The sequence below is a fragment of the Brachionichthys hirsutus genome, chromosome 9 (assembly GCF_040956055.1).
Source record: "Brachionichthys hirsutus isolate HB-005 chromosome 9, CSIRO-AGI_Bhir_v1, whole genome shotgun sequence".
Classification (NCBI taxonomy): Eukaryota; Metazoa; Chordata; class Actinopteri; order Lophiiformes; family Brachionichthyidae; genus Brachionichthys; species Brachionichthys hirsutus.
In genome coordinates, this window is record NC_090905.1 from 12,731,137 (window position 1) to 12,747,142 (window position 16,006).

The 16,006-nt window shown below is 45.0% G+C and overlaps 2 protein-coding genes across 2 annotated transcripts; one reads left to right on the forward strand and one right to left on the reverse strand.

The window, feature by feature from the left end:
- Positions 1-1,017: 1,017 nt before the first annotated feature.
- LOC137899662 (tetratricopeptide repeat protein 39C-like) lies at positions 1,018-8,134 on the reverse strand. Its single transcript, XM_068743700.1, has 14 exons — positions 7,986-8,134; positions 7,196-7,244; positions 5,572-5,700; positions 5,040-5,154; positions 4,112-4,472; positions 2,757-2,925; positions 2,437-2,530; positions 2,230-2,337; positions 2,027-2,136; positions 1,815-1,938; positions 1,617-1,714; positions 1,417-1,521; positions 1,275-1,313; positions 1,018-1,107 (listed from the first exon to the last, which is right to left on the reverse strand). The coding sequence occupies exons 1-14, from the start codon at positions 8,132-8,134 to the stop codon at positions 1,018-1,020; spliced, it is 1,740 nt and encodes a 579-aa protein (XP_068599801.1).
- Positions 8,135-10,065: 1,931 nt separating this feature from the next.
- atg4b (autophagy related 4B, cysteine peptidase) lies at positions 10,066-15,909 on the forward strand. The gene is made up of 13 exons (XM_068743043.1): positions 10,066-10,122; positions 12,443-12,544; positions 12,632-12,703; positions 12,828-12,926; positions 13,064-13,165; positions 13,250-13,322; positions 14,267-14,346; positions 14,492-14,688; positions 14,772-14,850; positions 14,938-15,083; positions 15,228-15,284; positions 15,364-15,457; positions 15,550-15,909. Exons 1-13 carry the CDS (start codon positions 10,113-10,115, stop codon positions 15,621-15,623), a joined length of 1,185 nt encoding a protein of 394 aa, XP_068599144.1. The 5' UTR covers positions 10,066-10,112; the 3' UTR covers positions 15,624-15,909.
- The last annotated feature ends 97 nt before the right edge of the window (positions 15,910-16,006 follow it).

The window sequence follows — 16,006 nt, forward strand, 5'->3', positions numbered from 1 at the left end:
GATCACAGCCACAGGGATGACTGGTTCCGTTTGACCAGCTGAGTGAAAGCAAAAACAAAGCTATACGTCCACAACCTCCGACGCGGGATGAAGAATACAGATAGGCATAGTTGTGAGATGGCCTCTGTTTCCTCGTACTGCTTGCATGACAAGAATCAAGAGTGCTCGTCAATAAAAGTCAATGTCCTGCACAGAATAGTTCCTGTGTACAGTCCGAAGCTGTGTTAAGCGTTTGTTGAAATTACTCTATTGACCAAAAATAGTGTTTCTGTCAGATTTAAGATCAGAGTTCAAGATTCAAACTAAAAATACCATAAATTAGACCTTAAATCCTCTGCTATGTTACAAACAAAATATGAACTGAACATCTTGCATCACCAAAACACTATTAAAATAACTTAATATCAATATATTTTATTAGGCTGACATTTAGCAGCACCTTTCAATAGTAATATTACAGTACTGCATGTTAACACCTTAGTGTATTTGCAGGAATGGACACACAGGTACAACTGACTTTAATGTAGACTTCAGGTCACTGATACCATGCATAGTGCACAGGAGCGATGCCTGATGCCTCCAGGGAGAAAACATGAGGACGTTGTGGAGTAATGATCAAATGTTTTTCTCATAATTAAATAGTGAATACCTAATTCCCATTAGCAATTTGACAAGTTAGGAGTTAGTGGAAAAAGTATGACTGATTAAGTCACTGCTGAAAAATAAACAACCCATGGAGTCATTAATGAGGTACAGTATGTATAAAATCAATTTGACACCTCTTTCCCTTATCTTTTTCGATTATATGTAGCATGGAAAATAATCCTTATTTACTGTTAACATTTTATTATTGAAGTGCGGAAACTTTGCGTGCTTTTGAAAAACTTTGAAACTGCACCTCTTACTTCTTAATTTGTTGCAAAGCTACTATTGTGGGACAAATGGTGCACGTCTGAAATCCTCCAAATTCGCAAATCAATGAGAAACATTACAAGCTCGATAAATACATTCCTCTTTTCACTGAGGCACTACTTCCTTCAAAGAAGCCAGGGCTGAATGGATGCGGACATGAAGCCTGTTCTCAAAGTCATAGCCTGTAAAATCCTCCTAAAATGGGTGGAGGGACAGAGACAGACAGACAGACAGAAAAAAGGACATATATGTATATACACAGAGAGAGATAAATAGATTAGGATCTGCAACTACAAATATGAATCTAAATAATTTCAAAGCACATTTGTCACATTTTCTGGAAAATAAAATATCTTCTTTACCTTTGCCTGAAGTAGCAATGATCTTCCCTTCCCCACTGTCTGGATCGCAACACACAGAAGAGTGCGTGAGCATGATGTCACATCACAATCCAAATAAAATGTGAGGGAAGGAGAATAACAACATTGTGAACAGAAGACTGACCTCGGGTTTTGCAAGGAGTATGCATCCGACTTCATAGACAGCGTAAGGCTGAACATAGGAGTTGATCTGACGTCCATACTCGTCTCTGGCAGCCAGCTGGAATGCCTGGATCACAGGACGGAGAGTAATGTATGTTAGGTTACAGCGTTTTAGAGTGTAGATTAAATGTAACGCCCGACACTGCTCAGAGGGATTGATACCTGAACGGCGTCTCTAATATTCCCGTGACATTTGTGAACGGCACCAAGAAGGAGGTGTTTCAGGCCTCTGCACAAGGCTTCATCTAAACTCTGTAACACTGGTCATAAAAAAAGAAAGTCACCACAAGGCGTAAAGATGGAACTCGTAGAATTCTCTAATCAGTTTATGTCGACATGCAGCTTGAAGGTTTAATTCACCTTGGTTCATTATCTGCAGTTTAGATGAGGAGGAGTTCTGAAGCGCTTTCCACAGGTACAGCACTTCAATTACACCCAGAATGCATAGCTCTCTGGTTGGCGAGATCTTTCTCAACCTCTCAGCCTGCAGACAGAATTCAGACACAGGAGGGGAAACGTTCGTTACGGCTTTTAAAAGAGGATGCTGAGAGCAAATCGAACGGAAAACTGACCCTTTTGACTGCAAACTGTTCTATCTGGTTGTTTTTTCTCTTGAACAGTTTCTGCACGTCTTTGAAAACTCCGCTTGCTCCGTCCAGGTCACCTGACGCACCCTGACATACTGGACAGAGACAAAAAAAAGACATAAATAAAAAAGACAATAAAATACATAGAGTGTAAGTGTAAGCATACGCCGCTGGGTTAACAGGCTCACCTCCGGTCAAGTAGGCGTAGTAGCACTGAGACCAACGCGACTCATTCTTCAGCCTTTCAAACGACCTGAACGCGTCTTCAAAATTCAACTCTATCATGCTGCACCAACCTGATCAAAGACAAAACAGGCCGACCAAAAACGAATCCCTCCCCGTCCCGTAAAGCATGATCCGGTATTCCGCAACTACGGCCTGATGAGAAAACTCACCGATCTCATAGAGGCACACATGCTGGATCTCTCTTTGGTCTGACGCGAGCTCTAGTGCATCATGGAAACAGGCCAAAGCACTGTTGATATGACACTGGGGGGGGTAGGGAGAACACACACACACACAGGCGGGTGTGTTAGGCGTACGCTAAACACCACATCCATGTGTTAAATGACACAGCTTGAAAAGTAGATGGTGGATCCGATGCCATCCATCCATCACTGTCTGTCTGTCTAATGTCTAAAACATTAACCACTTACAGTTTCAGTGGGTATGTGAAAGTTAGGCATGCAAGCACCTCTGAGCCTGCTAATCGTACCTCCAGCCTCTGGACTCGTCCTTTAAAGAATATGAAGAGGGATGAGTTGGGGTAAACCACCGACTTCCTCTGCAGAATCGATTTGGCCTCCAGCAGTCCCTCGTGCGTATCGGAGCCATCCAAGGCAAAGAAAGGCAGCACTACCGTGTGGTACCACAAGAGGGCCAACCTGTGCAACACAGCGGGAAGCCTCATCCCTGACACAACATGAACTTATCATCTGAAGCTCGCTGGGGATCTAAACAGAGCAGGTTAGGAAAGGTGAGCGTGGAGCTCCGCGCGTGACAGAGCACTTCTTTTAATGGTAGGTTAAGGTCAAGGGCAAATCTGGCGCATTGCAAACAAAACATTTGCTGGTGGGTCAAGATTCAAGATTCAAGATACTTTATTGTCATTATGCGAACATAATAAAATCGTGAGAAGGCCCACGGCTTAAGGCACACATCATAACATAATCAAATCAAAAACTAAATTCTCTCTCAAAGGTCAAAGGCCATAGTTAGAAACGTGGACCATGATGTCCATGCCTCGCTGTGAACTACTATTTTAATTATACTATTATAGTACAAATAATGCCAGCAGAAGGTTACCAGTGCTAAAAATACAAGAAAACTTTTAATCTAATTAGGAGCCAGGATCAGCATCATTTATGTAATTGTATAGCGCCTCTGATTCAATTAATGAATTGGTTGCTACTATTGGTGGAGATAGTCGAGAACACCCACACAGAGCCACCGGAGTTTTCCATTGGTTTCCTAAATATAAGAAATTGTTGCTTGTTTATTTTCTTGACCACCTGCAGCTGAACAAAGACAAAGTGTCCAAAATGTCTCAATACTGGACGATAAACAACGTTCTGAATTCATAATACATTTCATTTATTCATAAAAGAAGCAGAGCAGATTACTGAACCCACTGTTCTTTTTATCCTAGCAGACTATCAACGTAGGTTTATGACATTAAATATGCACGCTGATGAAGAAGAGCTCTACATGGGCTGTATTCACTTCCTACATCTGTTCAAACAGCGTGTATAATCAGCAACATTTGCTAAGGTAGTGTGTGTAGCATCGCGCACAACAGAAAACAAGCTCCTCAAACACAATCGCTATACAGTGTTTTCTTAATAAACAATGTGTTTCTGTAAATCTGATGAATACTCATCACATTAAAACTTTCTAGCTTAATTTGATTCTGTCAAAATAAGAGAGTCAATCTGCAGAATTATCAATAATATGAACTTTGAAAGATTTCTAGTCAAAGAATGTAATTGTTTTTAATATAGTTAGGTCTTTATCTTACAGGACAGACTGACGGGGGACCTGTCACCCCTCTAATGCTATCTGTCTACTCACGTGGCCAGCGGTGCCTTCATATCTTTGCTCTCACTCGCATACATGAGGGAGGACAGGCCCTGGAGACGGTCGCCAGGGAAACCCAGTAGGTTGATAATCTTGAGCAGGTGTGGCGGCACCATGGAGATGCACAGATGGAAAAGGCCGTAGCCGAAGCTGACGGAGCCCTTGAGTCGGTCCAGGGCCTCTGGCGTCACCCCGTTCTCCTCCGGCGCGTTGTGGTTGCCGTTGTCCGTCGAGAGGGACACCTGGTTGACAGACGGCCTCCGCTCACAGGTGTCCTGCAGCAGGCTGATGTCACTGTGGCACTTATTGTACATTTTCCATGCCTTCCGAAGGATCCAGCCTCCTTTGATGTAGGCTATTATAAGAAACAAAATGCATTTGTAATGTAATTGAGGTTAGTCTGAAGCCAACGAATAGATTCATGATCAATTCATCTATTGATGGACTTTTCTCACTTCGTGGAGTCGGCAGTAACTTTCTGTCTGTCATTCTACTACTGTGGTCCATACTGAAATACAACTCCAGCGGCATCTGATAGATTGCAATGCTCATTTGAATTGTGTTCAATGAATTTGATGACTTAACTTTTCATCAAGTCAGATTGAACTACAATACCCAGCATGGCCAACACTAACGCTGCTTGACACAAGCGCGTTAGCGAGTGAGCATGTTTGCATGCTAACCTGAGCTTTGAATTAACAAACAAAAACATGTTGACGCTAACGCAGCAGACGTTTCATGCAGCCTACGCAATAATCACATACAAACATTATAAAAATCCATTTATTCCACCTTAAGATTTATAGTAGCGCTTCCAAAAATATGAGCAGATCATCTTTTGTCTTCTGCATGTGAATCTATTTATACAAATGACACACACACCACAATGATGACGCAAAGCCTTCTGGGTAAGATTCATCACCTGAAAGTTCCTGCTTGACGAAGGAGAGCACGGCGAGATACACCTGACAGTCAGCGACGATGATCTGTCTCTGTAGCCGGTCCACGACGACCACGCCTGACCGCTGGGTGTCCATCTGTAAAACACACACACACACACACACACACACAACAAGCAGTTAGCACAAGCACACACCCGCCATTGTTCTTCAGAGGCTGGCTGCCAATATAATGTGGCGTTTCCTGAATGACCCCAGCTGCTGGACTGCCCCCCCCCTACTCCTCCATCACTTAGGTGATTACATTTCACAGAAGCACTAACTGAATCTGTGGGTGGGCTTGGCATGATCTCACTTCTGTCTGCATCGCTAGGCCTGATGCTGAGAATATGAACATGAACTCCCTGCAGTGACATTTAGACACACGGAAGTGAAACAGAACCGAACGCGTACGTTAGTGTATCAGTAGCACTTCTTCAGTTGCTTTTGTCACTGTTGGCTCACGGGTTTATTTTGCCACGCGACATTCACAATGGCCCACAGTGTTGAACTCACACTTTTTTTAATCTTGTTTCTGATCGTCTCTATGACTCCAGCGTTGTCGCTCTCACACAGCTTCTCAGTGGTCTTCAGGTCATCGCAGGCCATCTGCATCTTCTCCTCCTCAAAGGTCATAATGGCATTCTACAATGCAATGCAATAAATGTGGGTATATATCAGACAAAAGCATTAAGTCTAGTTTTACAGTGGTGGCTCTATGCTTGAGCTGACTCATTACCAGAGACATGCTCTGACCGGAGGGGAGGCGTCTTGCAGAGAACATAGGGTTCTTTCTGCCCTGCTGTGTTTAGGCCTGAAAAGGCCCTGCACAGATAAACACAAGAAGAAACAGTCTGATGTTGGGGAAATCTCCTCAGCTCCCTTTAAAGAGTGACAAAATCATTTACACCCCCATGATTCAGAGGAATGTGTTGCAATTTTGTTCCTTGGCTCTAACCTACAACCTTTGACACCAAGTCATGATGTTGGTGGGCCAGGTGACAGGACACAGCTCGATCTGGCAGCCACCAGGGTGGCATAGCAAGACACAGACTGCTGCAATAGTAAAACAGCAGGTGTTTAGAGGAGCTCCGTTTCCCATCGACCGCAACTGATTACATGAATATAAAATGCTGAATTCTGTAAAAATCTAAATCAGATACAATTCTAAGATTAGCTACAGTGCAGCTAATCTGATGTCAAACCCTCGTCAACTTGTTTCATGAATGTTAGAGATTTATTTAGAGAGTTTTTGCTGCATGTGTTCGCGTGCCTCACTTTTTGATTATTTAAACATCAGGATGACGCCCTATGCCCCCTCCATGCATGTCACAGGGCCCCTACATTCTGTATGTGCATCGATTGTTAAAGGGGCCCTAGTAGTAGGGTGTAAATGGCATTGATGTGTGATATGCATAGACAATAAAGTCATCTTAATCTTAAAGTGACCAGGTTCATAGCTACTCACAGGTCAAAGAATATGAACTACGATGCATGAATTATTATTTTTTATGAATTTTAACAATGTACCAATTTCAAACCAATCAATATTAGAGCTCAGGCCTGAAACATATCTTCCGACAGTTGGGCGACATTTACATATCATTACAGTGGTTTGATATTTTGATAGTATCTTGTCTAAGAGATACACTTTCTCAATATTTGCTGCATTTATGCATGAATAAATATGACCGCCCCCTCCCCTCCCCCACTGCCCTACAGACATTTGCATCTGGGTACAGAGGATGACATCATCTCTCACTTCACGCTGTGTGGGTTTCATCACTAGGGCAAGTGACTCTGTGTGGGTATGCGTGTGTGGGTATGCGTGTGTGTGTGTGTGTGTGTGTGACCACCACACTGTGAAACATCTCCTTTCTTTCATCAGTGATGGATGCAGCGTTACCGTAATGAGCTTCTCTAGGGGAGCTGTGCTGCTGTTGAGAGGAAGACGCACCCATTATGTTAATGGACGGAAAAAGCAGCGGAGAGGATGCCGGTGGTGACAATGACGCAACTCAGATCAGGTTATATCAGGTCTTGATCGCGAGAGATTTCTTTATGAACTGTGACAGCTGAACGCAAACAGCCGTTGGTATTTTATTGGGTCATTTTTATCAGCAGCTGAGAGGAAACTCACCAGGAAACTCACGAAGCTGGCCCCAAAGCTCATCAGTGGGCTGTGAGTCCTGAAGGAGAACAGGGAGGAGAATAATAAATCACATGCCAAAAGGAAAGATAACCGCTCCTGCATGCAGGAAGAGGTGCAGCCCCAATCCCAACGTTCAGTTGTCACGATCTATCAGAGATCTGAAGACTATCTGCTTGACGAGAAGTCTCGACTGCCCGACGTCTACCGGCAAAAATCAGTCAATTGCTCCCAAATTATATACATCTATATATAGATATATATAAAATTCATGCCATCAGAAGTGTTATTGCTCTTATATTGACCGATTTATTAGGAACTGCTTTATTGTTTCTAAAAAAAGAAAAAAGAAGGAGCTACCATGTTCAGGTATGTGGAGAAATCTCCTAAAGCATATATATATATGTTTCAAAAATCTAATGAAGGGTCTTCAAATGAAGCCCTGACCATACAGAATGTTCAACATTCTGGGACATGCTTTAGGAGATTTCTTCACATATCTGAAAATGGTAGCTCCTTCTTTTTTCTTTTTTTAGAAACAATAAAGCGGTTCCTAATAATCGGTCAATATAAGAGCGGCAAGAATTCTGATGACATGAATTTCCAACAGGAAATACCCTTCAATGAATCATGACAGACACCAAAATAATGCATATATTAAACGGTGTTTTGGTTCATCCTAATGTGACAGAATACACGCTGTACGTAAGACCTTTATGAGATAGTTCCAACTCTTCGTGATATCTAAAACACCCTCCGACACCGATTCATTTATAGATACCTGTATCGCCTGAAGAGCTCGTCGCTTTCTTTGAATCCGTTGTTGAGCAGCATGTTGATCCCTTGCAGAGCCATCTCAGCATCATCCATGCGCTCTGCCGTCACCTGGACCTGCTGCTGCTGCTGCTGGCACTGCTCGGGTCCCGCCATTGTTCGTACCGCAGCTCAGCGCAGCTGACGGCTGAAACCAGCGCGATGGGGAACAAGACGCGAACCTCTTTCCTCCCTGAAGCAGCAAACCCGCATTGGTTTATTCCCACTGATAACAGAGAGGATTGAAACGGAGACGCGCAGCGCAGCCTCTGAAGGTCCCAGACGCCCGTGCGCCTCGGGGATAGGCCACTGATGCCCGAGCGGCCTCAATCACGCCGATCTGCTGCTATTTACACCCAACATTGCGCCAACCATGAGCGGGCGTCAGTACGCTCTGTGGCGAGGCAGCACGACGTCATTTGCCCCTGAATTATCCATCCGCCAGTTTGCCCCCTGCAACTCAGTGCCGTGCGGCAGCAGCATTACATAATGAGGATCCAGGACACGTAACGCACTCGACGGCGCTGACGCGTCATAACGCACAGCGCGCATCGCCGGTGGGATGGAGGGAGGGATGGGGGGGGTCCGCTGAGGCGTCCACGCCAACAGGCTCACGCCTCAGCCAATAGAAGCGCATCCTGAGCGGAGGGCGTGGACGTTAGTCTTGAAGAAGTTATTGTTTTATAGTGTTCGCATTTTAAATTCAATCAAGCACCGATTTTGATCAAGTGACGTGTCGTCGGTCCATCATGAAACCTGCTCCATCCATTCATTCATCTTCCTGGCCGCTTTGTCCGTATAAGCACATTTATAGTTGAAAACAAAAAAGGGGAATCTTCTCCATATTACCATCATCACTGGTAGATAAAAGCATTTAAACAGTGACAGAGACAGTGAGGGAAATTTGGCAGATAGATTAAAGAACGACACCAATAACCACTTTGAAAACAAAACCAATTGTAAGATGTGTTAATAAAATTGAAGATATCCTTTGATTGATGCAGTTTTTTTCCACGTTGAAGCGAGAAAACCCAGATATTTATAACATTTGCGGCAACTTAGAGCATTTTTACCTCCGCCAAGAAGCTTACACTCAGTAAAACGACTGAGGGGGTGGGGACGAGCTGGACGTCCAAAAAATATGACAAAAAAATCGCAGCCGAAAGCAAATAAGACTGGAGGTGCAGAAATCAAAACTCACAGCCACAACAATCACTAAGGGGAGACGGGCTGGATGTCTAAGAGCAAAACGGAAATCCACAGCCAACAAAAAACCAAGGTAAGTCTGACTGGAAGTATAAAAATCTAAATCAGAAATCACAGTGACGATAATCATACAACAATATCAACCTGACATTGGCGGCGTACAGATTGGCATCACGGAGCAACACACGAGAGCCATAACACGGCGAAGGCAAGAGAAACTAGAAAACGACAATCAGAGCTTGCAGACCCTCGCCTCCAAAAGACTATTGGATCTTGTGAGACAGTAAATAGGGCTTCCGGATCAGAGGAGCCAAACCTGCTCTAGCTTGCTGCTCCGGAATGTACTACAAGACTCCTTCTGGACTCTTTTTCCCATCATGCCATTCGTGTCCCTCCCTCTTAAAGTGGCAGTTTACAGCACAGGCACGATTCCAGATGTAAAAATAATTCCAGAATCTGGATCCAGATCCGGATCAATGCCATTCTCGGGGAGGACCGAGCCACGGACAGAACCTTGCTTGTGTAAAAATTTCAAGTCGATTGGGTTACTAGTTTTTGAGTTATGCGCTCGGCCAGACAAACAAACAAACAGTGTGACGTTGGTGAAATAACAAACCTGTGAGAGGTCTGGTCAGCTCAACTTCTATATTATATTTTGTCAATTAGTTTATTGAAAAATGTTTTTGCCTAAACATTGCGGACAGATACGTCAGCACTTAGCAGCAATTCATTGGTTTGATAAAATAATTCGGTCTAACCACGCCCCCCCTCTCAGACCTAATTGGATATCATAAGATATATCCCGCCTCTTTCCAAGGGCTCTCATCTCATTGGCCAAGCAAGTCAGAGTGCAGAGAACAACAAACAAGATAGGGTGAAACACGTCAGGATGGATGCGGGTAAGCTATATTTTGCGGTAAAATAAACCCCTTTCCTCTGCCGTGGTATGTTTTATTCGCACATAATAATCCCGAAAACCTAATACCATTCTTTGTAACAGGTCTCCCGCTCTCTCAACACGATTGTCAACTCTAGCAGCGCTCTAGTCTCGGCGACTTTAGCCTGCTAAAGTGATGACTAAAGCTAACAGCTAATCAACATTAGCCTGCTGCTCCTGTTCCTGGTGGGATTCCGGCTTTGACAGCTTGCGACGCTGCTTTGTATCTTCCCGTCACCTCCGTTAATGTAACATGCTGCTGTTACGTTTGCTGCTGTAACCATCTGCCTTTTGTCCACGGACCGACCATCGATATGCTGCGCCCAGGACGAACACCCCAGTGGACGCACTGTCACCGTGACATGTTGTTAGTCTGCAATTGGAATCAACAAATCTGCCAGCCGTGAAAAGAGACGAGGCTCGGGTGGCCATGAATGGTTCTCAGATGAGGACAGTCTATTCTGATTCGACTGCAACGTCCCGTCACTATTCAGCTGTAAAAATAACCAGCTTTCTGTTTACAAACATATAGGAGCTGATGGTTATTGAGCCCGTTTATTAACTTTGAGGTTGAGGTTTTAAACTTAGCTTAGGTGTTGATGAAAACTGCAGACACATAACGTTGGACGAGGGTCACCGACCTGTGAACCTGAGGTCTGATTCCTGGGTACGAAGAACGCACGCAAAGTTTCGTAAAGACTCCTGAAGTACCAGATTTGCCTTTTTAATTACGTTATTATTAGTAATTAATGATGTTCATGATTTCTCACAATACTTGTCAATAATGATTTAACGAGCTAGGAAACAGACAAATATCAATATGTTTTAGCAGGCCTGCGGGCACCGTGTTGGTGACCCCTGACGTCGGAGTATAAACATTTAAATTCAAAACATTCACTAACACTCTAAAAACTTCCTTAAAAACACTCTACAAACAAAAGAGAAGGCGAGACAGTGACAGTCTACGACCAACCTGCCCTCGAGACGGGGAAAACACAACTGAGGACGCTGGAACGAGGGAGGGGAAGCACCTATATACGCGCCCCCCCCCAATCAGTGGTAAATGGGCCACAGGTGCTCCCTCCCACACCTGCCTGCCCAAGTAACTCCAATCATCCGGTTACACAATGATGTGCATAATGTCTTATGAGTTATGACTACATTCTACCATCGCATTTTTGTAAAGGCACTCATTTATTCTGATTACCAGCTTATTGGCTCGAGACTTTTGTTATTAGATATTGATAGATTTGATTGTTTTCATGCGAGTTCTTTTAATAAATCCTCCAAGGAGCCTGTTTTCAGTTTGTTTGTTGATTTGCTGGTTTGTTAAACTACTGAATGCGTTTTGAGCTGGATGCACGGGTTGATTGAGGATTTTCTTTTTGTCACTCTTACATTGCAAACATTTTCTTTAATATTTCAAGGAATAATAAAGAATCTTTAGGTGTGTAAAGTTTGCTGCAGATCCAAATAAATCCAGGAACCTTACATTATTTATGAATTAATGGGGACTATTGGACCATGGAAGTATTTAGTCTGTTGTGTGCCATTCTGGTGTATTCTTTTATTAAAGGTCACTGTGCCTGTCATGAAGTGTCATGCGGCCAGTGAAAACTGTTGTAAAATGAATATGTGGCTCTGAAAAACACCAGCGATGACACAGAGATAGTCTGGGCATGAGCCTTTACATTTGTGACAGAGATCCTGAAATAAAATGGAGCTTTGAATGATGAAATATGTAACTATTTCCCCCACAGGCCAGGTCAGAGTACAACAGATAACACTATCCAGTTGCATTTTGACAAATGTGGGAGTCAGTTCATGATATCATCGGCCATTCTTTGTCAAATCTGTCATTCACAAATCTCCCAGCACTTTAATCTACAGACAGGTGAAGGTAGATGAGGGTAGATTTATAACAATCTTCAAGAAAGTGAATTAAATCATCCATTTTTACACTTTTATTTCAGCATTAAATGGTTGGTGATTTGTCTTTTGTGATTTCCCATATAGTTGCTGTCTACAAAGGAAAGCCTCGAGGCCTTACCTTCGGCACACTAACAGTGAACCACAATGTTTTTAAAGTTCTTTAGAGCATATTTAAGGAAAATGTCTCTTTTAAAAGGTGACCTCTTTTGACCCATGAGTCTTGTTCGGGGTGGGACCTGATAGAGGAGCAAAAGCGGAATGCCATAATTTATTACAAAGTTAATTTATGGAATAATAAATCTGTGATATGTACACGATGTAGAAACACTGACTGTGGTCCTGCTTTGCAGCTACGTTGACATACGACACACTTCGCTTTGGGGAGTTTGAAGACTTTCCTGAGACCCCAGAACCTGTGTGGATCTTGGGGATGGAATATAGTGCTCTCACAGGTAGGCGTGTGACATTTAGAGTTAGCATTAGAGACAATCAATGTGTAAAGTATATCTTTGAGGTTGTACTGTAATTTCTCCACGCAGAGAAAGATGAGATTTTATCAGACGTTGCTTCGCGGTTGTGGCTCACGTACAGAAAGAACTTCCCACCGATTGGTAAGTGAAGAAATGTGCATTTGAGCCAAACCCTGTAAGTTAAAGTTTTAAATAACTGAGATTTTTAACATCGACTCACAAAGTTGGATCTCATGCATGATTTTTTTTTTTTTTTTTTTTACAGGTGGGACGGGGCCAACGTCAGACACGGGCTGGGGGTGTATGCTGCGGTGTGGCCAGATGATCCTGGGTGAGGCTTTGGTGTGTAGACATTTAGGCAGAGGTAAGAACTGGACATATTCTATGCATCGATGGCACGAGGTGTTATCGCTGCGTGTCGCTCGCGGCTCTCTGGTGAACATGCATGACCCCCAGGAGGCGGGTTTTAAACGGGCTGAAAGAGCGTCTCCTTGTTTTCAGACTGGCGATGGGCCAAAGGCCAGAGACAAAGAGAAGAGTACATCAGCATACTCAATGCCTTCGTTGACAAAAAAGACAGCTATTATTCCATCCATCAGATTGGTAAGTAGCGAGTCGGACCTTTCTAACAGTCGAGGACTCGTGAGATGGACGTCAGAGTTTCCTTCGTGTTCCTAATTGCTGCAGCCCAAATGGGAGTTGGAGAGGGAAAGCCTATAGGCCAGTGGTACGGACCCAACACGGTGGCCCAGGTTCTGAAGTAAGTGCTGCAGACACTGTTTCAGTTTCATTATTGTCAATTTCTCTGTTAATTACGTTTTACATTCATTTTCCAACCGCTTTTGTCCAGCACCGGGTCATGCTGGAGCCTATCTCAGCAGTCAATGGGCGCGAGGCGGTGCAGTGCATTGTGGGGCCGCACATATAAAAACCACTCTTGCACACACTCGCATGCACGGATAATATCGGGGTGTCCAGTTCAGCTAAGCTACGTGTTTTTGGAGGTGGGAGGAACCCGGAGAGAATCCACGTAGACTCCACACAGAAAGAAATCAAACCCGGCTGGAACCTACGTGCTCTGAGGCAACAGCGCTAACTACTGAACCACCAGGCTGCGCCCTTCAAAATTGCTTGTTTTCACTAAATTAAAGACCAAAATCCAAAGATATTTAAATTGAATGCATGTGTGGCGTTGGGCATATGGGGCTAGACGATGGTTTGCCAACAACGCCACTTTAGGACTTGCAACCTAAAGATCTATTTTTTTCCTTTTGGTGCCCAGCTCGTTCTAGCGGGTTTCCCGACGGCACTTACGCACAGGCCCGCTCACACTGAAGACCGGCACGGCATTAGTAATTCAAAACATCTATTAACACTCTAAAAACAAAACTAACAAAAGAAAAGGAGAGACAAGACAGTGACACGGGGAAAACACAAATGAGGACGCTGGAACGAGGGAGGGGAAGCACCTATATACGCCCCCCCCCCCAATCAGTGGTAAATGGGCCACAGGTGCTCCCTCCCACACCTGCCTGCCCAATTAACTCCAATCATCCGGTTACACGCGAACCCAACAAATTGTTGACCCCGATCCGATGTCGTCTTTCTTGTCCGTATATGGACGCAGCATCAAGCATCGAAACGAACGAAAGCTCTTTAAATAATCACCTTTCCAGTTTCTTACGTTTGTTGTTGTACTTTCAGAAAGCTGGCCGTGTTTGATACGTGGAGCAGATTAGTTGTACACGTGGCGATGGACAACACCGTGGTGATCGAGGAGATCAGTGAGTGCAGCTGTTCGTGGGGGGGGGGGGGGGGGTCTTCTGTGCGTGCGCTGCGGGCCCAAAGACAGTCTTCTACTAATCCTTATCCGAATTTGAGGTTTCTTTCTTGTCGTTTTGTGTGTGTTCTTTCCTTCTCTCGATGCAGAGCGTCTCTGTATGCCCTGGCTGGAGGTCGTAGGAGCCTGCGCCGAGCCAGCGGGGGCGGGCGAGCTCAACGGCTGCCTGGAGGGGGCGTGCGCGCTGGCCGAGGAGGAGACGGCTCTCTGGAAACCCCTGGTCCTTCTCATTCCCCTCAGGCTGGGCCTGAGTGACATAAACGAGGCCTACATAGAAACCCTGAAGGTGAGGGGGGGAGGGGGGCTCCAGCGTGTCACAAAGTCAGCTCCAGCTGGAGCGAGGTGAAACCTTGTGCTCTCGTTTCACAGCAATGCTTCATGCTGCCTCAGTCCCTGGGGGTCATTGGGGGGAAACCCAACAGCGCCCATTACTTCATTGGTTATGTCGGTATGTCTGTTATTCCTGTGGTTACGAGCGTCAGCCAGCTAGCCATGGAGAGAACGATCTAATGATGGACACATTTTACCCCCCCAGGAGAGGAGCTCATTTATTTAGACCCACACACCACTCAACCCGCAGTGGAGCCCTGTTCGGATGGCAAGGTCCCCGATGAGACGTACCACTGTCAGCACCCGCCCTGTCGCATGCACATCTGTGAACTGGACCCGTCCATCGCAGCGGTAGGAGCGACGGGGAGGGGGGGGGGGCATTTTATAAACAAATCTACAGATGATGCATCTGAAGCCAACGGCCGTTGTTAAACGTGACCGGGAGCTGAAAACGTTCTCGGACATCCACAAACGATTTCTTTTGGTCTCCGACAGGGTTTCTTCTGCAGAACCGAAGACGAGTTCGATGACTGGTGCACGCGCATAAGAAGGGTAATGTCGGCGTCAACACGGGAACGGAGCGTCGCTGTCCCGCTGCAGACATCATGACATGATGCTCTTTCTCCACCAGATGTCCCGCAACAGAGGGGGCCTACCCATGTTTGAACTAGTCGACAGCCAGCCGTCTCACATGGTCAGCATGGACGCCATTAACATAACGCCTGGTGAGCGAGCTCTCCTGCAAAAGGTCATTTTGGGGAAGATGAATTTTAACACCTATTTTTTGCTCTTCCGCCCGTCGACAATCGCTTCGCAGATTTCTCGGACTCAGACAGGCTGGAGAGGTTCTTTGATTCGGAAGATGAAGAGTTCGAGATCCTTTCCCTGTGAGGAAGACGGCGGACAGTGATTTTACCGTCGTGGACAGTCGGCGAGCGATTCTCTACCTCTTCTCTGTATCAGAAGGGAAGTCAGAGCGGACAAACGTAACCGGGAGACGTCCGGCTCGTCAGTGTGTGTCGCACGCAGCCACCGAATGCCGTCTGCAGCCAACGTGGAGAGCGCCAGGTGGAAGCTGTAGCTCAGGACGCATTCTGTACGCACATACGTGTTCCCGTGCGAGTCTTAACACTTTAAATGTTGATTCTGACGTGATATGGTGCCTTTCCATGACTCCATAAAGTAAATATGCCATAACAGTTTTGTCGTACGGAAACGCAACGGTTCACGATGCCCATGGCTTTCGCTGTTTGTCGCTAATAACTCTGAGAGCC

Bases quoted from the DNA above. Each gene is read 5' to 3' on its own strand.
- atg4b (XM_068743043.1), top strand. The intron at 14,689-14,771 runs GTGAGGGGGGGA...CTCGTTTCACAG, and splicing joins CCTACATAGAAACCCTGAAG to CAATGCTTCATGCTGCCTCA. The intron at 15,285-15,363 runs GTAATGTCGGCG...TTTCTCCACCAG, and splicing joins GGTGCACGCGCATAAGAAGG to ATGTCCCGCAACAGAGGGGG.
- LOC137899662 (XM_068743700.1), bottom strand. From the start codon at position 8,134: ATGGCGGGACCCGAGCAGTGCCAGCAGCAGCAGCAGCAGGTCCAGGTG. The intron at 1,939-2,026 runs GTCAGTTTTCCG...TTCTGTCTGCAG, and splicing joins AACAGTTTGCAGTCAAAAGG to GCTGAGAGGTTGAGAAAGAT. The intron at 1,522-1,616 runs GTATCAATCCCT...CCTGTGATCCAG, and splicing joins ATATTAGAGACGCCGTTCAG to GCATTCCAGCTGGCTGCCAG.